This window comes from Hippocampus guttulatus, chromosome 14 (assembly GCF_054856545.1).
Source record: "Hippocampus guttulatus isolate MCC_2025c chromosome 14, RoL_Hgut_1.0, whole genome shotgun sequence".
In the NCBI taxonomy this organism is placed as follows: Eukaryota; Metazoa; Chordata; class Actinopteri; order Syngnathiformes; family Syngnathidae; genus Hippocampus; species Hippocampus guttulatus.
The window spans coordinates 16,145,240-16,169,336 of NC_141274.1; the positions used below are offsets into that span (position 1 = coordinate 16,145,240).

At 42.1% G+C, this 24,097-nt stretch overlaps 1 protein-coding gene across 1 annotated transcript in view; it reads right to left on the bottom strand.

The window, feature by feature from the left end:
• clstn2a (calsyntenin 2a) overlaps window positions 1-24,097 on the bottom strand; it is a 130,685-nt gene that overhangs the window by 12,428 nt on the left and 94,160 nt on the right. Inside the window, exons 7-11 of the mRNA XM_086129026.1 lie at window positions 20,301-20,486; window positions 18,330-18,587; window positions 17,562-17,683; window positions 4,289-4,451; window positions 221-387 (exon numbers count right to left, since the gene is read on the bottom strand). Of these exons, the coding sequence (XP_085985152.1) occupies window positions 221-387; window positions 4,289-4,451; window positions 17,562-17,683; window positions 18,330-18,587; window positions 20,301-20,486 (896 nt within the window). The remainder of the gene's footprint in view (window positions 1-220; window positions 388-4,288; window positions 4,452-17,561; window positions 17,684-18,329; window positions 18,588-20,300; window positions 20,487-24,097) is intronic.

The window sequence follows — 24,097 nt, forward strand, 5'->3', positions numbered from 1 at the left end:
GAACATTTTTCCTTTGACAAATTCTTCTGGCATCTAGAGGTACACAAGCTGGTGGTATGTTTAAGACTTAATTCACAGGAGGCAGTCTAAATATTTCAAGACGAACTAGAACACTACTTCTACCACTGTACAATGACAGTACAATACTGTGTGTGTGTGTGTGTGTGTGTGTGTGTGTGCGTGTTGCCATGCATTTCCTCCCCAAGAAGCACACACACACCTTGATGTCTTTTGCCAGGCTTTCAAGGGAGTTAATGTCGAGTCCTTCTTTGCAGGCCTGCAAACAGGAGATAACCTTCTGGGTTTCAATGCGACCCGGGCGGATTGTCAGGCCCGACAAGCTGCCATGGAAATACTGGGTAAACCTCGGAGTCGCTACCTCGCCACCTAAACGGGAATGAGGATGGCGCAGAGGGAAAAGAAGAGAGGAGGTGTTAGGATAGACAAATACAATGTTCTCTGATTGTATTGTACACAGAGAATCAGGGGTCAATTTGAGGTCAAGGGACCCACGAGCGCATGGTACCTGACCACATCTCAGAGAGAAAGATTGAAATCTCATTAGTAGACATACCGGTGCCTGTTATCTGGCAACTTGGAAAGGAAGATTTAACTTTGGACGGAAGGGAGTATACTCTGTAGGAGTACTCGTACGCTCCATCATGAGAAAGGGTCACGAGCCAGGTTACAGACTTAAATATCAATTCATTGAAACACCGCTCATTAAAATGTCTCTGTTTCTGTTAGTTTAAGGATGTTGGTACTGGTACCAAGGGAATGATTTGTCTTTGGGGGTCCACCGAGGGGCGACCCAATGAGGCCGTCCAGGGGTGCGGTATGTAAATGAAGATGGGAGTGGTTTTCTGATGTATCACTGTACTTGTAATTTACATACACAATCAATAAAAAAGCTGGCAGAGGTTGCAAAGGTCGGGTGACAGTGGAGAACTGCACCTCCTGCCGGCAGTGAAAGTCGATCTGTTCCTGCGTCGAGTCTTTCTTAACTGTCCGTGTGTGGAGTTTGCATGTTCTCCCCAGGCCTGCGTGGTTTTCTCCGGGTACTCCGGTTTCCTCCCACGTTCCAAAAACATGCATGGTAGGCTGATTGGACTCTCTAAATTGTCCCTACGTGTGAGTGTGAGCGCGGATGGTTGTTCGTTTCTGTGTGCCCTGCGATTGGCTGGCAACCGGTTCAGGGTGTCCCTCGCTGACTGCCCGAAGACAGCTGGGATGGGCTCCGGCACCCCCCCGCGACCCTAGTGAGGATTAAGCGGTTTGGAAAATGGATGGATGGATATATATATATTATATATATTCACTACGCAGGGTGTCCAGGCTCTCCCTTAGAGATAGGTTGAGAAGCTCGGTCATCCGGGAGGGGCTCAGAGTCGAGCCGCTTCTCCTCCACATCGAGAGGAGCCAGATGAGGTGGCTCGGGCATCTGATTAGGATGCCTCCTGAACGCCTCCCTGGTGAGCATGTCCCACCAGGAAGAGAGCCCGAGGACGACCCAGGACACGCTGGAGAGACTATGTCACCCAGCTGGCCTGGGAACGCCTCGGGATTCCCTGGGAAGAGCTGGAAGAAGTGGCAGGGGAGAGAGAAGTTTGGGCTTCCCTGCTAAAGCTGCTGCCCCCGTGACCTGACTCGGATAAGTGGTAGAAGATGGATGAATTTGACCTATAAAAGTTTGCACAAAATGGATTTTACCACGTGTTGTCATTCATCGCGATGAAAAAAAGCCACCTGTTGCTGATTATTCCAATGTTCCATATGATATTGTCATGATATTATTATTATTATTAAGAAAGTCTAATGAGCTGTAGAGGAAAAAAAAGGCAGGTTTGGAATCAGGACAAAACATCCATCTAGAAATTATGACTTTGATTTACCATTTTTTCCGCACCTTCATTGACTGGACCTACTTTAAAACTGTTTTCATATACAGGGCGCACTGCGTAAGGCGCGTAGAATAGAAGCTACAATAGTGGCTGTGGTTGCATTATGCATCCACTAGATGGAGCTACGCTAAAGGGAATACAATACAATCATTTTATTTTCACAAGCGCTGCAGCTGTAACAAAGTGCTTTACAGAACATTTAAAATACTACGTGCAAGAAATCAGAATATTGATCCATATATAAATCGAATTGGATTATAAGGCGCACTGTCGACTTTTGAGAACATTGAATGCTTTTAGGTGCTCCTTCCAGTGCAGAAAGTACGGTGATCCAATTAAAAAAATTGTCGTCCAGTGTTTTTTTTAATGGGGGTCAGGGGGGGGGGGGCATTCACTGCTTTGATATTTGAGACCCAAATATTGCCATGTGGCCTTGCCCAATGTGAGAATGTCAAAAGAGCTTCCTTCAAACAGTGAGCAACAAGCAAACAAATAAAACACACACATTGTGCATGTTATATGCCAACCAATTTCTCTCGCTGCTAAACAAAGCAGGGAACGGAGCATGCCTGTCCGAGTCCACACACTTCATTATTGTGATGTGAGTAGACGGGTGTAGGGTTGGGGGCCGGACTCGTGAAATGAGAACCCTTAAGGCTCACTAATGGCCTGCAAAGTTATCAGTTGCAGCTTAGTGAAGCTTAAGTCAGCTTCATTGGGATGTAATAGCTGGCAAAGTTGTGGCCCATTCCCTCCGCTTAATCCTGCCTTAAGGGCTTTCTCTCACAATCACAAGTTCACCGAGAGAAGAATCCGACAGGAAAGGCCAAATGTAATGGGCAAGAAATGACGATGACGAAAGGAAAAGTGCAATCGTGCGCAAGAGGGAAAGAAATTTGGTCGGGGGAGAGAGGCTTTTTGAAGACACTGATGGAAGTTCGAGTTTGATTTAGGCGAGCTGCAGCGTGGATCACTGCTACCGGTCCGCCCACCCAATGCACACATTACCCCCTGAAAGCACGTTTTTATAACGAAGCGAATCATCATACGGCAGCTCCAATTTACCACAATATGATCATTGCTGCCTCTTATTCCCAGCTGCTGCAACCAGTTTGATACCCACTTTGCTCATGCCTCTCAATTTCAAAAGAATTGCTCACAGCCCCAAGGCCTACATCTTAATCTGTATTTATTTTTCTCTCCTACATTCTAGGCGCGGGCATGCATATACAGTACTTCAATCGTGACTTCAATTCAACATTGCTTGGCAGTGGCTGATGCAGGATCTCAGTGTTTGTGGCAAGGTTTCACCATTTTCCATGCTGTTCCCTTTGTCTTCCAAAAAGACAGAGGTGAGTCAAATTTGCACTCGAGTATAGGTTTTATTTATTTATTTGTTGTATATTGTTTAGAATAGGGGGCTGTGTGTTTGGTAGTTGGGCCTGTAGTGGCGGTATACACACTGCTACCATGTTGCGATCGAAGCAACCACCAACACTATACAACAGATTCCGACTGTGCCATATACATCAAACTGGAGCGCTCCGCAATCAATACTTTGTCTACTAACATGACCAAAAAACAAAACGTGTTATTAGGCACATCTATGTCACCAGAGATCTTGATTATAAAATGTATTCAAGTGTACACACCACTACTCATGTGAGTTGCTGGTCAAACTTGTTACCGTGACGAGTTTTGCTGCGAACAAGCAATCAGGGGACAGAAAAATGCAGACAAATGTAAACTCTGACTGCTTATAGTAAGAGTCCCGTATCTAATACGGTTTAAGATACCGCTCATTGACCGGCACGATTGATTCTGAAAGCCCTGGGCAGATTACATTGACCTGGCAACACCTATTAGCTGAAATCTGATTGGACATAAACATCTGACGTCCACTAACGCATAGTGGAAGGGCGCTCACTGCACATTGTTTGCATCAAATCCTGAAACCACTTCTGGAGTCAAATGCTGACAATACTTTACCAACCACATCTTGCCTGAAGTACCACATTTGCAGCCAGGCCAATTCGAGATGATGTCTATTCCATTTGTTGTTGCTTTCTAGCAGAAGCCAAAAGCTTTTGTGCTAACAGTAATTTGCTATTTAGAACTGTTCATAACAGTTTTTGGTGATCACTTGAGTTGTACGGGTCACACTTACAGTCAAAGAAAAAAATATTGGGTTCTCTTTTTTTATATATCAATAAAATTTTTATATTGTGTGCCAGCTTGATATATTCACCGTACATGTACCATCAAATTAGTCAAAGAACAAAAAGCGATACGAGTATAAATGAGATGTTCACTGCTTCCTTCCTCCTAGCAAGTGGAAATCCCTTGCGCCCACACACACATGCACGCCCGCACGCACACACACCAACCTTGCCAGCAGGCGCCCACTGTGAGCTGCGTATCGATCTTTGAGGCATGGATTGGCCAGTCATCTGTCACCAGGTAGGGTTCATAGGTCACTCCATCCACAAAGAGAGTCACAGCCGGAAACTCCACATTGATCACATAATAGTGCCACTCTTTGTCACAGATCTACAGAAGGAGAAGACGAGATTTGGGTCGGTCACTAGGCAACGAGACATTAACTCTGTCTGGTGGCCGTGACCTCATCTTTCCAACAAGCAGCAGTATGCGAGATAGAGATAAAAAAAAAAAATAGATGGTCAAACTAAACATCAAACAAAGAGATTTGAAGAGTTGACAACTATTTTTGTTTTGTTTTTTGTGGTGGGGGGCATGCTAATCGTTGTACAAAGAAGGTGGATGATAGGTTGATTGTTTTTAGTTATCATACATTTGCATATTATTAATGATAGATTGATTATGCCTGTGTGGCAGTTTAGGGACGCAACCACCTTTTCGAGGACGTGGTTAGGAAGAGATAAGTATTAAGACTAAACAGGAACAAGGTTGGACAGTGGATGGAGCCATCAACACCAGCTGCAACGTGATGTTTTTGTAACAATTGCACACATGTACGTAATTTACACTCACATACACACACATAGTCAAACAAGTTCAGTGTGTCTTCAACAGCCCCCACCCTTTAGGTTGGACACACCTATGTAGTAGATTTCCCAATAAATGAGGAGATCGTTAGGGTGACGTGCAAAGAACTGAAACCTAACGCTTCTCCTCGTTCCCTCCTGGTACTAGAATTGAGTCTCCTGTCTCCTCCTTGTGTTTTATGTCTAGATGTCAAATTGATGGACCTGACAGTGGAGTGTCGGCTTTTACAAGATACTTTATTTTCATTAATTTGTTTTTCGAAATAAAACAGGAAGAGAAACACACACACACACACACAAAATACTTCAATGTTCGATCCCAACACCAAAATGAAAAAACAGGTAACGACTAATTTTCTGATTTTGTGCACAAAATCAGATATCGGGCCATTTGGCCCTTTCACGCACACCAGATATTGTCATCGGCTGCACTTTGCTACTATTACTGGTCATGTCTAAAACCTTTCTTGCGAGTCATATTTTTAATCAGAAACATGGTTGATCTTGTTCTCTCTCAAGGCGTATTCCTGAGTAGCTGATACATTTGGTACGGAGGATAGGACAGTGAACTTATTCTGACTTCATTCTATGTGTGTTTTTGTATTAATGTAGCAATATAATAGCAACCTGCTTCATAGTTCAGTTGATTTGTGATCATTTATTTTCCGGTGCAGAATGTAAGGCACGGTTGGCGAGTAGAAAAAAAATTCAAGAGAGGGAGGCGTAAGCTGTCAATGTTTAAGTACAGTCAGTGAAAGCTTATGTTGATCTAAAAGAATAAATCACGTGGACTGAGTGGTACCGAAGTGAAGGACGGCGCCATTAAATGGCCCTTTGTCAGCCACTTACACACACACGCACACACACACACACACACACAGTGTACCCTGAAATAACAAATCTACATTGTTGTGTATCAAAAGAAGTGCATAATGCAGATCAAGTATGACGGCAGCATAACAAGCACTTTGAAAGCAAGGAGATAAAGCAGATTGGTGAGGGTGCTTTGCTGACAAGGGCGGATGCTAATTTCCCACCACTTCCGCGATTCATTCACATTAATTGAACTCAGAATGATAAACTAAGCCCTGCAACTGCTTTCATGGCAGTGAAATTGGAACACTTACTTGAGAGCGATGGCGTTCTCTTGGCTTCCCTTGGGGAAATCTTAGCCTGCGAATAGAGTGTTCCACCGCTATATCGCGGTTGATTGTTCACACTCGCGCTATATTGCAGAATTTTAAGGGACTGTTCTTTACTGTTTACAGACAAACCCGAATTTTGAATTGTGCGCCTTCAGTGTTGTACGACGGTGTACTGCAACGTGCCGCCGGGCAGCACTGAGCTCCACTAGAAAAGATCTATCATTATTTAGATCAGTGGTCTCAAACCCGTGGCCCACAGGCCAAATGCGGCCCCCCGCCTTGATATGAAAGTTTAACGTTGGTGCGGCCCACGGAAGTTTGATATGGATTCTGTATGTGTTAGCACTACCTCTGTGCTAAATAGTTAGGTCTGTCTCGTTCATGGGCCGACAGCTTTGGCACACCCGGACTATAGCAGCAATGTGACCGTGCCCACGGTGCCCAGCTTCAGGTTGAATACACGTGTAAACCACAGATGTAAACAAATTGCCACTGCTGCCTTCGCTAATGCTGAATACACATTTAAGCAGATAAACAACACGCCAGTGTGGCTGTCACTGGAGCTGGGTGCTCCGAAGCACCAGATCTGATATCAAACACACGCAAGAATGGGGAAAATGAGTGCTAAGATGCTAACATGGAGCTAGCACTATTACGTACACGCAAGCAAAGTTTTATGTGATATTAAACACACGCAAGAATGGGGAAAGTGAGTGCTAAGATGCTAACATGGAGCTAGCACTATTACGTACACACAAGCAAAGTTTTATGTGTATGTGTCTATGTTAGCACCCGCTTCATGCTAGCCACTAGCCAAACTTTTCAAATTATATGAATTTTTTAAAATGTATTTAATTTAATATTAAACGACCACCACAAACACTTCGTGTTTCCATGGTTCCTGACCTTCAACCAATCACTGTGCCATGCATGACGTCCTACGCAGGCTCAGGATCCTGAGCCGATCTGGTATGAGCGAAAATTACGTTTTTTTTGGTGGGTTTTTTTCCATCTTGTGTAGAAAGATATTTGAGAACAGTGGAATGTTTTATCAGAGCTTTTCTTGTGGACAACCAGAACGAAAGCACTGAAAAAGTGTGGGGTATCGCAGAAGCAAAAGCATTGAAGAAAAAAAAAATCTCACTCTCTCTATTTTTTTTTAAAATAAATGCATTTTGGGGGGGAAACCTGATGCGGCCCAGCCTCACCCAGCCCCTAGCTCCAGCATCCCTCCAAGTTGAGACCCCTGATTTAGATGAAGAAGAGGAGGATGCCCCTTCCGTGTAATAAGCTTTGCCACCCGCAGTGCAGACAATATATGGTCCGCCTATGTCTAATATTGTCATATGCTGTGTATGCGTTGCTGTTCTGTGTGCGAAAGGAGTATGAGGGTTTCCAATTACCGCAACAACGATGCTAATTTTCATTAGCCCGTCTATGCTCTGGCGTTATATTAACTATCCATTTCCTGACTCGACTGTCCAGGAATGCTAATGATTCATTTGTATTTTGCATGATACCTCCTCCATGGCCACAAATTGGAATTTTATGCTTAAGCACGATCTATATTTTGGCTACAACTGATTTTTTTTCCATCCCAGGGTCACGTCTGAGGCTCCGTACAGCAGACATCCGCAAGCCTGGGTTAGTTTCCATCTTCTGTCCAAGGATCTCTCGTTTGGCAAATTTGCTGAAGTCAAACTTCGAGGATTTGAAGAAAAAAAAAAAGACAGACCATTCTTTTTTCATCTCTTCTTTTGTTTTTGTATTATTCCCTTCAAGCGAAAAGGACTAAAGATTGAATCTGGATTTGTATTTGGCCAAAGTGCCTGACTTTGATATCCATTATCATGAGCAGTCAAGGAGAAGAAAATAAGTTTGTGCTGCCATGGTTGCTTCAAGATTTCCATCAGAAGCCACATTCCTTCACTGCCTTCAACCCGTTTGGCAAACGGGAGGCCTGTTTCCCGCCCTCTGCCAACTTTCGTTCATGGCTCTCAGCCTCTCCTCTCGAGGGTGACAATTGAAAAATCAATACAGCTAAATGGAGTTGTAGCGGAAGCCATTGAGTGCCCTTCCTAAGTGCAAGAGGAATGAGGGGGGAGCGAACGGCCCGCTCTGACATGCAGTCGTCACCTCCTCCCTCTCTCGCCACGCCAACATTCCCTCACAAATCCCACCGGCCTTGTCCTTGTAACGCAGTTAGCTGCGTTGCGGCTCTCGACTGTACTACTAATCTAGCCATTGGGAATGGTTCGGGCTCCCAAAGCAACACCGGGTCAACGGCATGCAGTTCATTCATTCGCTACTCTAGGAACAAAAATACTTCATCAATTTGTTTTTTCTTCAATCTACTGTACAGTAAAAACCAGTAGGTGAAAATACACGATACACATTGGCTTCCCCCCCCCCCCCCATTCTTATCCCTCTCCCTCACACACATTTTAAACAAACTCAAGTAGAAGTATTTTTTTTTCCTCGCCACAAAGTATTCTATGTGCCCCCACAAGTCTAAATGCAGTATTCATATTGTTCCTGATTGTAAAGTGTCCTTGGGTGTCTTGAAAGGCGCTTATAAATAAAATGTATTATTATTATTATTATTATTACTATTGTCTTTGTGGAATAAAAATTAAGTTGTAAAATCCAGCGATTTTCAGCCAGCCACGGACGATGACCTTTTATGCTGTCGAATGAAACTGATGCCACTGGGTCACCTTTCGAAGGTCACCTGTATTCTGGATTTTGGTCATGTGATGATGATAATAAGACACGAATAGCATTGGGGTTGCGATGTTGTAACCCTTTCAGCAACAAATATTTAAATAAAAGATAAAGCAGGGGTATTTTCTTTTTACCCTCTGAGAAGAACAACTAATACAGTATTGCTGTGGTTTACTGATTGACTCCATGTATGTATTTAAAAAATGCCAGTTTGAAACTGTAATCAATGAAACGGAGTCGATTTTTAATTTGTGTTTTCGAATGTTACCTCATCTGTGTTGCAGGTCACCTCAAAGATTTTTAAAATGATTGGACCACTGTTCGATGACTTAAGGCAGTTATTGAATGTTGAATGAGGTACGGCACCATTTGCTGGCCCATAATAATCACATTAGCCTAATTGCGAGATTTTGGTTTATGCTTCATGCTGTAAGGCGCAAAATGGAATGGCTTGAATATGATTTTCTGCGATCACTGTTTTTCTGTATAAACCACAGGTGTGGATGAATTATGTCAGCTGAGTTTTGCTTTTCAGATATTTTTGTATGAATATTCAACACCTTATTCAATAATTATATTGGACAAAAAGCGGTTTTTGCACATGAGACTACAACTTGTTTTGCTTTGAAGGAGTGTTTTGCAGCTTTTTAAAAAAAAAAAAAATTCAAGAAGAAACTGTTCACTTTTCTTTGACCTTACCTGCATTGCTTCAGGGCACACATCATTTTTTTATGAGGTTAGCTCAGATCCAAAGAGCACTGTTTGATTTACCAGTTTCCAGCGAGACTGGACAAGACGACAAGACGCACGAAAGCACTCATTCTCAAATCACGTCACGTTGCCGCCGTCTGGAAACGTGGAACGTGATGCGTCATGCCTCCTAAATATTTAGTTTCACGCATTTTACTCACACCAAAGTGTGCTTTGTGATGTGTCCACTTGGGAGGTGTTCCATTTTTTTGTTCGGCCACTGTTATGTTATTTAAAATGTAATTACCGTATTTTCCGCACTATAGGGTGCACCAAAAAGTCTTCCATTTTCTTAAAAGCTCACTGAGCGCCTTAAAATGCGGTGCGTCTTTTGTTTGGTCATTGCGGTAATACATAGACTCCAAGATGGCTCCTTCCAGGAGACATCCTTCCAATGTTATAACTTGCTGTTGGTTCAGTGAACTGTGTCGCTGCTTTATTAAATACGTTTTTGTTGCAGCTCCCAAAACAGGAGAGCTGTGGTGTTCATTTTTTAAAACAGTCTCAACAAATACAGGTACGTCTTTGTCTGTCTACTGCCTTCTTCCGTTCGACTCGAGAGGCGTTCAAGACCGCCTCCGAAAAACGTAAACTAATGATTACTTCAATGAAACTACGAAAATTGAAAGTAATACTGTACATCAAAACTGAAAAGCAAGCGATGATGTCACAAAATAAATTCTATAGCCACCCCTATAGAATTTATATTGTGATTTCATCATTCGTGAATACACAACAAAGGAATAAATAACTACTCCAGCTCACCTGCAACCAGTTGAGGTTATTATTTTACTTTATGTTAACTGTTTTGTTAAGCGCTTTGTTACAGCTGCAGCTGTTGTGAACGCGCTATATAAATCAGCATGTATTGTATTGTACTACTGACATCTGATCGTAGTAGTCGAGGCGCTATGATCAAGGAAATGCCAATGCCTTTTTCGGAGGCGTTCATGAACGCCTCTCGAGTTGAATAGAATAAGAGAAGGCACAGAGACGGACAAAGACTCACCTGTATTTGTTGAAAAAAGGAGAGCTGTGGTTGTGGTTTTATTCTTTTTTTTTTTTAAACGCAGACTTTATTAATGGTTTTCACAGTCTCAACAAATACAGGTACTGTACGTCTTTGTACGTCTCCGTGCCTTCTTCCGTTCCACTCAAGAGGTGTTCATGGCCGCCTCCGAAAAACGTAAATTAATTATTACTTCAATGAAACCACAAAGAAAATCAAGCGAGGAAATCACAAAATAAATTCTGTAGGGGGGATATAGAATTTATTTTGTGATTTCCTCGCTTGATTTTCTGTTTTGATGCATTATTTTCAATTTTCATAGTTTCATTTAAGTACAGCAATAGTTCATTTACATTTTTCAGAGGCGGTCATGAACGTGTCTCAAGTTGAACGGACGCCTCTCGAGTTGAATGGAAGGAGCGTAGCACCATCTAGTGGAGGCATTGTAGATTGCGCCTTATAATGTGAAGCGTCCAATGTATGAAAAAAAATTACAAAATAGCCATTCATTGAAGGTGCGCCTTATAATCCAGTGCGTCTTTTAGTGCGGAAAATACGGTAATGAAATGTACGAGTTGATTCAGAATTGTTTACATTTGATTTATTTGAGAAGAGACGCCTTTCAACCCAACCCGCATTCATCTGCATCTTAAAAAAACAAAAGTAAAAAGTGTGCCAAAATGCATGGCTATTTTGGTGCACTCAATTAATGCAAGACGAGTTGTAGCTGAGGCGAGGCAAAAAAAATACCCTGCATCTTATTTATTACAAGGTGCTCACGAAGCCTTTATTGCTCATTCATCCATCCCAAAGACCTCGCACACACCAAAAGACCTTCACACTAAAACAGAACTGTGGGAGAACATTTATGTCTGTGAGAGTGTTAGTTCTTGCGTGAACAATAGCACAAAAGGGTAAAAAGAAGCCATCTACAAAATCCAAACGCCTCTTGCATGCAATTGGACCCTCCCTCTGTCTGTTGCAAAAAAAAAAAAAAGAAGGAAAAAGAAGGAAAAAAAAGATCACACGGTAAAATAAAAGATAAAAAGATTTTTTTTTCTGTGTGTGAGATGATTTCTTTGCTTTACTAAGAGTAGCTATTTTGGTTCGGTGAGTGTGTGTGTGTGTGTGTGTGTCTGTGGCGGGGTGCTGTTTCGTGGGAGTGAAGTTTTCAAGCATGTTTTGTGTGTGTGTGTGCGCTCGCACATGTTTTTGAGTGTTCATCAAATGCTTGTTTGTGAGAGAGTGAGTGAGATTAATTAGTTTTGAAAGGCTTTTTTGTATCGGCACATGAAAGACTTTTTTTTAATGTGTGAGAATTTTTAGCTTATGTGAGTTTTTTGGGGTTTCGAGTGAGAGGTTTTTGTTCGGCACAAGCATTAACGAGCGAGAGCGCGACAAAGGGCTCTATATTGTATGTATTTACCAGAGATGTGTTCCTCGAGCTAGTCCTTGGCCTCGAGGACCGGCTCGAGGACCGAGGGGCGGTCCTCGGTCCTTGGCCTTGGCCTCGGAGTCAAGTCCTTGGTCCTGGCCTCGGGAGTCAAGTCCTTGGCCTTGGCCTTGGCCTCGGATTGCCGGTCCTCGGACACAATGAGGGATTAGAGCCTCGAATCCCTTTGATAAGGACCGTAGAAATCACGAAGGAATCGAATAAATTCCATCCAAGGAAACCCATATTGATGGATTCACTCTGGCGCTTTAAGAGAGGCGGGTCTGCCACTGACAGGTGACAGTCAGCGCAAGGTGTAAAGAGCGGCATCACAGTTAGTTTCAATCACGGTTTGTTGCGTTCGCGATCGGCAGTTTAAATAGCGTGTAAAGCCTTTCTGTAACAGTGGTGTCTTTTATTGAGTTATTTTTGCACAGTCGTCGCGTTTGTGCGATCGCACTAGAATGTTTGTTTGAACCAAGTGTAAGCTTTTGTTAAATTGTTAATTATTATCATTTTATATGTAAGCATTATATTCTTTTATGTTAGTTACCTTAATTATACTCTGTTTAATACCTCCTAAAATATTCTTATGTTGCTTACATGTGATTGGGGAAGAAAAGCAGGAAGGTGGGTCGTTACCGGAAGGGGGAGTGTTCGTTCGAGAGTTAGGAGGCAGCCGTTGGAAAAAAAAAAAAAAGAAAGAAAGAGCTGTGTTCAAACGAAGTTGTCCTCTCCTTTTTGCCCATTCTAAACGTAGAGCAATCCATCTAAAACCTACGAACCCCTCAACTTACACAAGTAATTTGCGTTACAGCTGGAGACAATAATGTCGGCACTTCACTTCCGGGTTTGGCCGTTGGGATTTGGAGTCCTTTTGCTTGATTCCAGTTATGTTTGCTGAATGCTTTCTCATGTTTGGAATAATGAATATTGATAACACATAGTTTTAAATCAAGGTTGATTTAATTATTTATTATTATTATTGTGAAGTTGAAGGTATTAAATTAATTAATGTAGTATTAGTGGTAGTGGTAATAATAGTCGTACTCATAGAATGGTTAGAGATTCAGCCATCTCGTCCCACGTCCTAGACGCATAATTTTCCCACGGGACGCACAGTTCCGAACAATGTGCGTTTTTTGGACGCAAGGAAATTTTTAAGTCAAAACAAACAAACAAACAAAAAAACTACGGCAAGCCTGAGGATTTCACAGTAACAATCGTTACCGGTAGTGTGTCGTTTCCGTGGCGTCATTTTCACGGTATGAAAAATAGTTGAACTATAAAAGTCACCGCACACGAGTTGACTGTGTGATCAACGCCATTTCACTGCGCCTGTATGTGTGTTTGTGATGTGGTGTGAGTGTGTTTCTTCTCATTTACTTTCGTTTTGTTTTGTTTTCAGTGGGGGGGGGGGGGGGACACAACAGATGACGTTATTCTATGGTTATTCTATAATTTACTGGTTGTAGCGTGGTAACTTTATGAATAAAACATTCGTCACAAGGTGTAGTAATGCTAATGTTAACTGTTGGTAGAACGAATGATGACGTGTGTTCAATTCTTTCGTCATATTGATCGTAGATTACACATGCATCGTCTTGGGAAGAGGATGTCAAGCCACATCAATACTTACCTGTATTAATGATTACCAGTCAATTAATCTTTGCAGTGTGAGGTTGGAAAAAATACTCTGATGATGCCACATGAGTACACCAGTTTTTGATCCATTTATTTTTTGGAATAAACCTGGAGTACACAGCTGCTGATGTAATGTTCATTGTTAATGCATCGTTTTCAAACATTGACCCTTGAAACATTATACTTTTGAGTTTCGCAATTCTTGATTATGAATATCAGTCAAAATAGAAAAATGGGTTCCCATGATGAACGTTTACGGAACCCAAAATTAGTTCCCCTGGTTTCCCATTGGGTAATCCGACGGAACCGAAAAACGGTTACCGTGAATTTCCGAAATCCTCAGGCCTGCTCCTGAATAATTTAAAATTTTGCAGCATTTGTTTATCATTGTATGTATATGTTGTTGTTTGTGTTATTATCATATGCAATTGAATAAGTAGACCCTTTCAGAATTCGAAATTTGGGACTCTCTCAATCCATAATGGCACTCATACTTTTCTGATCAGCGAGTCCCTGGGACTCGCTGCCGGTAAACTGTAAAATGATCACTGCAGAGATTACCGCTTTTTCTGCACTCAGTGATTGACTTCTATGCAAAGTCATTTCTCAACTTGTGTTCCGTGCCATGTCATGCCTGTTGAGTGTTGATTTACTTCATATTAAGAAACTACTGCACTAAAACATTCATTCATAAATGTACTGTATACCATATGATTTTATTTTTTTTCTCAGTATAAATAACACGTACCCTGACTGTTCTACTCTTTGAATAAAAACACTTCATTCAAGCGTTAGGGAGTGCAAGGGGTTATGATGGAGGGGTGTTGCAAATCATGAAGACCTGCCAAGTGGTACGATAGCATTGTTTTATACATGTCCTCGGCTAGGCCTCAGCTTCAAAATCAGTCCTTGGTCCTTGGCCTTGGCCTCGGAGGCAAGTCCTTGGTCCTTGGACTTGGCCCCGGAAAATTTTCCAAGTCCTTGGCCTTGGCCTTGGCCTCGGGTTGCCGGTCCTTGGACACAACACTGGTATTTACATTCCCTATTTTGTTTTTTTTTAGGCTACTGTGATATGCTGCAACATTCAGCATTGTCTGTATACAACTAGCGAGAAACGTGCTCAATGGCTTTCATGTACTGTGAGCCACAGGCTGAAGAATGTGTGCTTGTGTGCTGCCATGTTTATTAAACGATTACCTTTCCCTTCCTTAAGTGTCTCTATTATGTGGACCCACAAACTGACACAACAACAAGAGAGGTGGCGACGTATTAGACGAATCCCCCGTTAGCCCACAAGCTAACTGGTGGATAGCACACGATGACTTGGTAGGATATATTGCAGCCACCGGAGGCTTGAAGTGGATATATTTTCACGACTGAGAAATATGAGGGTGTGTCGGCCAAAGAAAGATGATTAATGGGTAAACCAGTGGTCCCCAACCCCCCGGGCCGCGGACCAGTGCCGGTCCTTGGGTCATTTGGTATCGGGCCGAACAGAAAGAATGAATAACTTAACATTACTTCCGTTTGATTCATTTTGGTGTTTTATTTTGAAAAATTACCGGATTCTCTGTTACATCTGTCTACAGTATGTCACTCGTGACGCAGACGCATTGTCTGACATTAAACCGGTCCGTGGGGCAAAAAGGGTTGGGGACCCCTGGTGTAAACCTATTTGAGTGACAGTTGAGCGGGACATTGCTTCGACAATGCTGAATTTTTCACCTCATTTTATAGACTTAGAAATTTAAGCCATGGTTAATTACAATGCTCTTGGGGGATGTGTCAAATTTAGAAGACATTTTTATTTCCATTGTTACAGGGACTTTAAAGGCAAGTGGCTGAGCCTGGCACTTTTTCAGGATCCTTTTAAATAACTTCTTATAGGATCTTCGCAACGACACTTTGTCTTCCAAGGAGCCCGATAAAGCATAATTGTGTAGATCTCCAAGACTAAAATAACTGCAGTGTGACATTTGCCTTTTTGTATCAGAGACACAGAAAAAAAAACAGAGAAAGGAAGATTCGGGTAATAAAACATAACACAGCAGATCAGAGGAAATGACGTTGACGCAGTCTAAACAAACTCGGTCAAGAGAAAATGTGTTTACTTTCATTAAAAGACTGGAACAAACATAATTCACCTCACTGATTCTGAAAGATGCGTCTGTAGGGAGTCTACGGACTGAGACAGAGAGGGAGCAGGGCAGGGTGACAAACAATACAGAAATAGACCAGAATAACTTTTTGATAGAGTGAAAAGGTGGAAAAAAAATGTAATGCCATATTGTACCAATTTCTGGCTGGCAGAGGATGACACGACAACAGACCGTCATTTGTTATCCCATGGAGGGGGAAGGGAGGGCATGTTTCAAGATGACTCAACAAATTCCGAAGAAAAGTGAAAAAAAACAAAACAAACAAACAATGGGCTACTTCACGGTGCTAGATGAAGATGTGCGGCCAAAACCAACTGAACTGTGGCACACTGTGCAGGTTTCGCCAACTAGTTTTTATGAGCGACTCACTGCCTGCTACTCATTTTGAAGTGATTCAAAATTTGAATAATCGGTGAACATTATTGAACACTATCAAAAGTAAAAGCCAATCAAAAATGCACATAAGCTTTCACCCTGCCCATAAATGCAATAATATCCCATAATATTGATCATTTCATTTGTTCCTGTGGCTACAAAGCAAAGCATGGAGAGCCTCTGTTGTCAAAATTCACAGGCACAGTCAGCTAATGTTGTAATCATTGTTTACAGCCTTAAAAAAGAAACTCGAAATTTTCTCCTTTACTTTCACCTGTTTTACTCTCCTTTGTGGAAATCAGCTTTGATTGACAATCGCACCGTATTTTTGTGGTTAATATATGGAGCCAGTTTGTCTGTTACGTCAAGTCGGTAGATGTGCAGTACTCAATCGCTTGGTGTGCAACGAGGAGTCTGCAAGTAATTTTTTCATGATGGTGAAATTCAGTGTTATTCGGCTGCACTGCTAGGTGTGCAATTTTTTGAGCACCAGTTTTATACCACGAATTTGCATTCAGTGATGGTCTTCTGAATAGATGAGCTGTAAGGAACTTTCCTAATTGGAGCCTCACAGTCGAGCTGGACAAGTTGCGGAGACAGGAAGTGGCAGGATAAAAAAAAATACAAACGGGGGAAAAAAAAGTTCTATTTGTTAGCCTGTCTGTGACATTAGCATTTGCATTGTTAGCATTAAGCTAGCGGACTTTCCTTTTTGGCAAAGAGATGTGGCTGTTTTAAATGGGCAATTTTCTTTGTTAGATGATGAGTTTGGCAGTCACCTTCCACTGGCAGGCAGTAATAAACATTTTGAAGCCTTTTTTTTGAAGGATTGTTCACTATTTGCCAAAGTGCTGCTTGCTGTGAAATGAGCAGAGTTGGCTGCCACCATCTAAAGCTCGTATTCCAAATCTTTGCTTGCAAGTCATGGCAACAATAAATAACTAAATAAATAAATACATTTAAAAAAGGATTTGCATGCACATTTGTTTGTCAGGCTCATGGAAAATAATGTTCGGATTGCATCGATGTGACGTTACAATTTGACATTGAATCCGAAACACGGGTGGAAAAACCATCAAAATGCAAAATAATACTGAAAAATAGCCGTCTTAACGTACGCGGTGCTGCTGGCCCAGTGATTCTCCATGACGAGACAGTTTTTTTCAATGCAACTAATGCGGGGGACTCTTAGTGAACAAAGTGGCACTGTTTTCTCCCCTCTCGATTCTTCATTGAGAAGATGGCGTGAAGAAAGGTGGGCAGGTGACGGCCTGCGCTAATGAGAAGAGGCAAGCTCTCCCTTTAGGACAGCGAAAAATGGATAGCTTTTCACTCACTCTGCAAAATCACCCTGACACCATCCTCGCTCGCCACGCACACAGTCACACTTCCTTACCTGCTCCAGCTTCCAGTGGAATTCAGCAGGTCTGAAAGTGTCTAGCTGGCTGAAATCTCTTCTAAGCAGGAAGACCAGCCGGCAGTTGTGAATGTACAGAGAATAATGGTGGCGGTTCATTTCTGCAAAACCAACAACAAATCCAGTATGTGGTTGCACAAGCAGACACCGATGGTTTTTTTTCAGTGCGTCCCAATAGATATTTCCAGCTGTGTGAAACGGAGGCCTTGGCACATTCGTCATTTAAACCCCTGAAGTCATTTCCACCGTGATTACGTGCAGTTCAAATATGAATACAGCCATATTTGGGGGAAATATCAATCACAGCAAGCGTCACATATTGAGATGTCAACATTTCTGTACAATGTGGCGAATAAGGCTATCTCATTTCCAGCTGGGCTCGGTGAGTCAAAGTTGTTGGTTGGGTTCACATCAAATATCGGCTCCATGCACGGTGACAACATTCAAATCAGCGTAAGATGTTATCTATTTTCTGCCGCCTATCTGGAATTGGTTTGCGGTAGCACACCGAGGTGTCTTTATCCTTCACACGTCAGTCCAGTTCTGGGAGAAAATGACTCGTTACATTACCATGCCAACACGTAATATAAGGTCAATGTTGCTATTGTATAACAAAAGCTAGTGTGCGTTACGTACAATGCACATAACGATACGTTGATGATCACATTGACTTGGAAAAAAAAAGAATCAAGTATTTCAGGCTGTCAGTGAAATTAGAAGCAAGCAAAAGTGAAAGTGTCTCCTCACCAGTTTTGTCAGAGTTGCACAATAAAGTTTCCTTCTCAGCTCGGAGTCCCGGACGCGGGCCATGTTTCATCCATGTCGCAATGGTGAACTGATCCGTCAGGTTTTGGGGCACCACATGATCGGGAACATTGGCTGCCTGTTGTCCGTCAAATCGGTAGATGAGGTCGCTGTCACGGCCACTGTCGGTCACCAGAGACGCTGTCCAGTTGGTGGATGGACTCGGGGCGGGAAGAAGGTCTGTACTGCCCGATGCCGCTCCTGCAAGGACAAGTTCAAAACTACGTACCTAATGTGCGGAGCAGAAACACTCTCATCGCAGCGTTGCATTCCAAATGTTGCTTGCACTGATCATGTTTGCGAAGCATGTTGTATGAAAAAAAAATTACATTACATTGCAGCTTAGATAAAATGCCAACAGGTCAAAGTGACGTGACATCATTTCCTTTCGGCTTGTCCCATTCGGGTTTGCAACAGTGCCTCTTGTTTGGTCTTTTCCCACATCTACGATAATGTTGCCTTGCGTTCAAGTCCCCTTCACCTCCGTGTCCTGCTCTTTCCTTGCTAAGATTTTTCCTCGTACACTGGTCCCTCTACTTATGAACGTGTCTTCATTTGAAATTATCAAATTACGAAACGCCTCTTGTTGAAAATATTGCCTCTTGTTCCGAAAGAAATTTCAAGATAAAGGTAAAACTACAGCGTGGGCTGCTACTCACAGCTCCGAGTTCCCTGAACGCAACATACTTATAGCTGCTCTGCCATTGGCTATTACCGAGCATCATCCTGTCATCCCATTAGCTAAGAGGGACTTCTACCGTATGTGTTTATGTGTGGAGATAGATAGATCTGTGTCTATGCAGCATCCTTGTCATTTGCCCCTCGGGCCATGAGGTGTTCCAATAGCTTTACGCAAATGTGAATCCGCCAGAAAAAGTGTTCACCGGTTGGGCGATAGCTCACTATGCTGATGTTTACCTTGGACATTTTCGAAGGATTGTTAAATAAATTAGTTCTTTACAAAACGCCAGACAAAAACCACTTCTGAGAGAAAACATGAACTAAAGAGGGCAAAAAAACGATGAGGACGCAGTTAAAAGTTAAATAATCATTTTTATTCTTTACTCTATTTTTTGTTTTTTATATTATGCACAACTCTCATTTATTGTGGAATAATCTAATTGTAACGTGTATTTGTTACATATTTTGATACATTTTTATGCTTTGTAAAATATTTATGTCTGAATTTGGGGGGGAGGGGGGGCTTGGAACGGATTAGGGCAGTTACATGGGAAACACGTCTTTACTTACAAAATTTTTGAGTTAAGAAATTTCTTCCAGAACCAATTAATTTCCTAAGTAGAGGTACTACTGTACGCTTTCCTGGACCAGCAAGTCTTGGTTGAGCTGTCCCACTTCCACAGACTTTCTTGACACCAACTGCTCTTTAGACGGGGCTTTGGTCACGTTTTGTGGCATCTTTGGCCGTTTGGGATGGCGCAAATAATACACAAAGTAGCTGGGCATAGCTTCCACAGAAATACAGAAGAGTGGACCGCAAATATAAATGGACATGCAAGAAATATACTCCCTTTGTTTTGCTGAAGCTACAGCTGTCTTTGGAAAACCTGGCTTGCATATATAACATGGAAATGACAAACGGAATGCAATATCATGAACACGTCACAGTTGGGAATGTCCTATGAGACTTCATTAAGAATATAAAATGGAATTCCAAGCGGTCTCCACAACTACAATAGGCACATTGGAAATGTGACTAAAATGGAGCGAGACATCAAATGTAATTTCTTAGCTTTAATTAAAATGTCGCTGTCTCTCATCACGACGGCCCTCCACAGCTTAGCAGCAGCTCCATGTTTCAGGCATCTCTCTTCCTATTAATTTCTTATTTGAGTAGCGGCTTCTGCTGTGACCCAATTCTCTTTCTTTCTTGGTGCAGTTGTCTCCACTCACCGCAGAGTTTTTGCAGAGACTTCTCGGAGTAGGTTTCCCGGTCACAACCCTTCCCGATGTGACTTGTCTGCAGCTCCAGCACGACCTTGATAGCGGACAAGGGTCCTCCGCATGTTTCCAAGTGCAACTTTGGAAAGAGAGGCTTGCTGCCAGTGCCAGGCTCATAGTCCACCCGCTTGTTCCAGCCTTAAAGGATAACACCCATTATTAAATATATCTTGTGTATTTGCCACTTTTCTGTCTCAGTTGCAAGCAAGCTGCTTTTAAAGAGTTATGAACTTAGATACAACATTCAGTGGTGCAAATCATCTCATGTGGAAAAAGAACAATATATGAGTGGAGGTATTGTTTGATTATCTGTCTACATGTTTTGCCCCAGCTTAAATATCCATTGCTTGGAGGGTTATCGTTAACGGTGTGACACCAAAGCTGTACCTGTTTGGCATGAAGCTTTCAGAACTTGAAGTAAAAATTCAAGTATGCAGTTGTTTTGATTACACAGCTTCTAACTCATTTTATGTTGCGTTTTTTGTTTTAAATTTTTTTTCCAATACAATTTCCAAAATCTTTATCTTTCCCTGTATGTACTTTAATTTATTTCAGTAAGCTACTTTTCAGTTCTTTCCTTCCCTTTTGAATGTCTAACTCTTGTGTGTGTCAACGCTTTTCAATGCTGTACTTGTCAAACACGTGTATGCAATGCGCTCTATAAATAAGGCTGCCTTGTCTTGCCAATTGTCATGAAACAGCTGCGAGCCTCTTTTTTGAAGAATTGCTCTTTCTGCCAAACTGCTGCCTCTTATGAGGTGAGTTGAGCTGTCCCAAATTACTGTCAGACCAAAAAAAAAAAAAAGTGGCGGCATATTTGGTTATTCTCAATGTTTTTTAAATTGACATCCTTTAGCACTCGGCTCAGTGTGAAGATGACTTTTAGAGTGGGGAACGAGCCTTTTCCGTTTCTAATCCCTCTCTTTGGAATGACCTATGTATTATATGTATGTATTGGGCTGCATGTTTTCAGCATGTGACAGACCTATTTCATTGATTAGTCCCGTCTATAAAAAGATTGCTCCAGTCATTCTTCACATTAGGTTATTAGTCCTTAATTGGTGTTCACACATCAATATAAAAAGAAGAACACGTTTTACAGTCGGTTAACTCGGTGTAATGAAAGCTGCTTTGACGCTCGAAGGCATATCCGAAAGTTCTCCCAATCTAGTGTTGCGTGAAAGCGCATCACAAGTCTATTTCGAGAATTCCCTGTCTTGGCCATTTCCTTTCTCTCTCCTTGCTGTCTGGGAGCATTCACACATGACCAATATACAGACCACAAGCATAATGTCTTGCGTCCAAAAGATGACCTTTTCAGCTGATATCAGAGCAAACTACACTTTCAGTAAACAAGGGACTAGAATAGGTCGCAGATGCTTGAGGACAGCAGGAAGAACAGTCAACTCTCTGTCTTATTCTAACTTTGGTTCTCACTTTCCTCCCCTGACTTCTCTTGCTTGATCTCCTCCTCACTTCCTCTTTGATTCATGCATGAGTTGGACTTGTGAGACGCTGTCAGTGCTGACAGGTGAGGCAGCAGCGGAGAGTCTGGCTCCAATTGCAGGCTCCGCGTTGAAGGAAACGCTCCCGGTCAACTTGCTCTGGAGAGCTTTTGTTTCAACCCCCCACCACAGGGTTTCAATTCCAAGAGAGACATTCGTTCTAAAAGGAAAGTGAATTCATGCGAACAAAAGGGTGTGCTGAAAAAGTGCACACGTCTCACAACGCTCCATGGCTTCTCAATAGTCCTACACAAAAACGGTCCGAAATTATCTTATATTTCAAGGTGTAGTTTGTTGTTGTCGGCCCAAGATGTCAAAAACAACAACAAACCCAAACCATCTTGCTTGAGTTACCACACAGCGCCTCGAACTTGGGATTGTACCTTCTACTGCTTTCATCTCAACAGCAGCGCAACATCACGTTGAACTGCGAATTGAATGAAATCTGATGACAAATAAAAAGCTGAATACAGTGGTACCTCTACATACGAACGCTTCTTCATACGAAATTTTCAATTTACGAAACATCTCAACAGGAAAATATTGCCTCTTGTTACGAAAGAAATGTCAAAATACGAAAGGTGAAAATACAGTATGGGCTGCTAATCGCAGCTCCGAGTTTCCTGAACGCAACATACTTAAACCTGCTCTGCCATTGGCTATTACCTGGCATTTTCCTGGCATCCCATTGGCTAAGAGGGACCTCTACCGTATGTGTCTACGTGTGTAGATAGATAGATAAATAGATCTGTGTCTATGCAGCATCCACGTCATTCGACCCTCGGGCCATGAGGTATTCCGATAGTTTTACGTAAATGTGAATCACCCAGAAAAGTGTTCACCAGTTGGGCGATTGCTCACTATAGTGATGTTTGCCATGGACATTTTCAAAAGACTGTTAATAGCCAACAAAAGCAAACGTACTTGGATCAGTTCTTTACAAAACGCCGGGAAAAAAAACACTTCTGAGAGAGAACATGAACTCAAGAGGGCAAAAAAAAACAAACAATGAGGACGCAGTTAAAAGTTAGATGACCATCATTTTTATTCGTTACTCTATTTTTTGTTTTTTACATTATGCACAACTCTCATTTATTATGCAATAATCTAATTGTAAAACGTATTTGTTATATATTTGGATGCCTTTTTATGCTTTAGAAAACATTTATGTCCAAATTTTCTGAGGGCTTGGAGCGGATGAGGGCATTTACATGGAAAATGTGTCTCAAAATTTTCTAGTCAAGAAATTTTCCAGAACCAATTAATTTCGTAAGAAGAGGTAACACTGTACTCGTACTTCAAAAAAAGCGAACGGCGGTGGTTACATCGTCTTCGCAAATCGTTTCTCAAAAGTCTTCTGCTGCATTCGAGGAAGATTGGGGAAGTCGGATTTAACCCACTCGGAATGTCCCAGTTCCGAACTCCAAGTGTTTCCGGCCAACGTAAACAACAAAGATGGCAGACTCGAATAAATCCTTTGTTGTTTTGATGCGTCACAACACATTTTGACCTCTGGCAAACCTTCTTCGTAATTTCCTTCATTTATATAAATAAATGCATAGTTTGTCTTCACAGCATTTCATTCATTTCACAGATTACCTTCATGCAGGTCGGTAATCCCGTTGTATTAAGTGAGCTAATGTCAAATAACAAAATCAATGTCATAATAAACAAAGAAAGGAGAACGATATGTTTCTCATTTTGCAAATGATGTTTTGCCATACACAGTGTGTCTCTATGGAGGTCACCATCGTTGAGTGACGTCACATTGAAGTTGGGGTCCTTCCTCTCGGGCCTCCCAGGAGAAAGGGGCACTTTTTCTGGTCGAAGACTTCCCACCTTCCCCAAATACAGTAATAGAACCAAGTGTGATGCAATAAATAAAACTATGAGCTAACTAAGACCTGGTGGAAATGAAGTTGTGGCTGAGCAGTGCCTTCCTTTGAGCCACTCATTTGGAACAAAACAGAGCTTTCTCCATTGTTTTTAAAACTCCAGACTTTCAATCTTGAGGTCATATCATGCTCCAAGGCAGGGAGGAGGCAAGTTTTTCAACACATCTCAGACAGTCAGGACACTCAATCGATTTGTTCAAGCTATTTTCAACACTTCAAATTGGCTCATAATGCGTAAAATGAATGGATGGTGTGGGGACAGACCAACAGTTTCAATTTGGGGGGGGGGGGGGGGGGGACTGTGATCAGACATCCTAGGTTTCTACCCAGCAGTATATAATAAACAAAG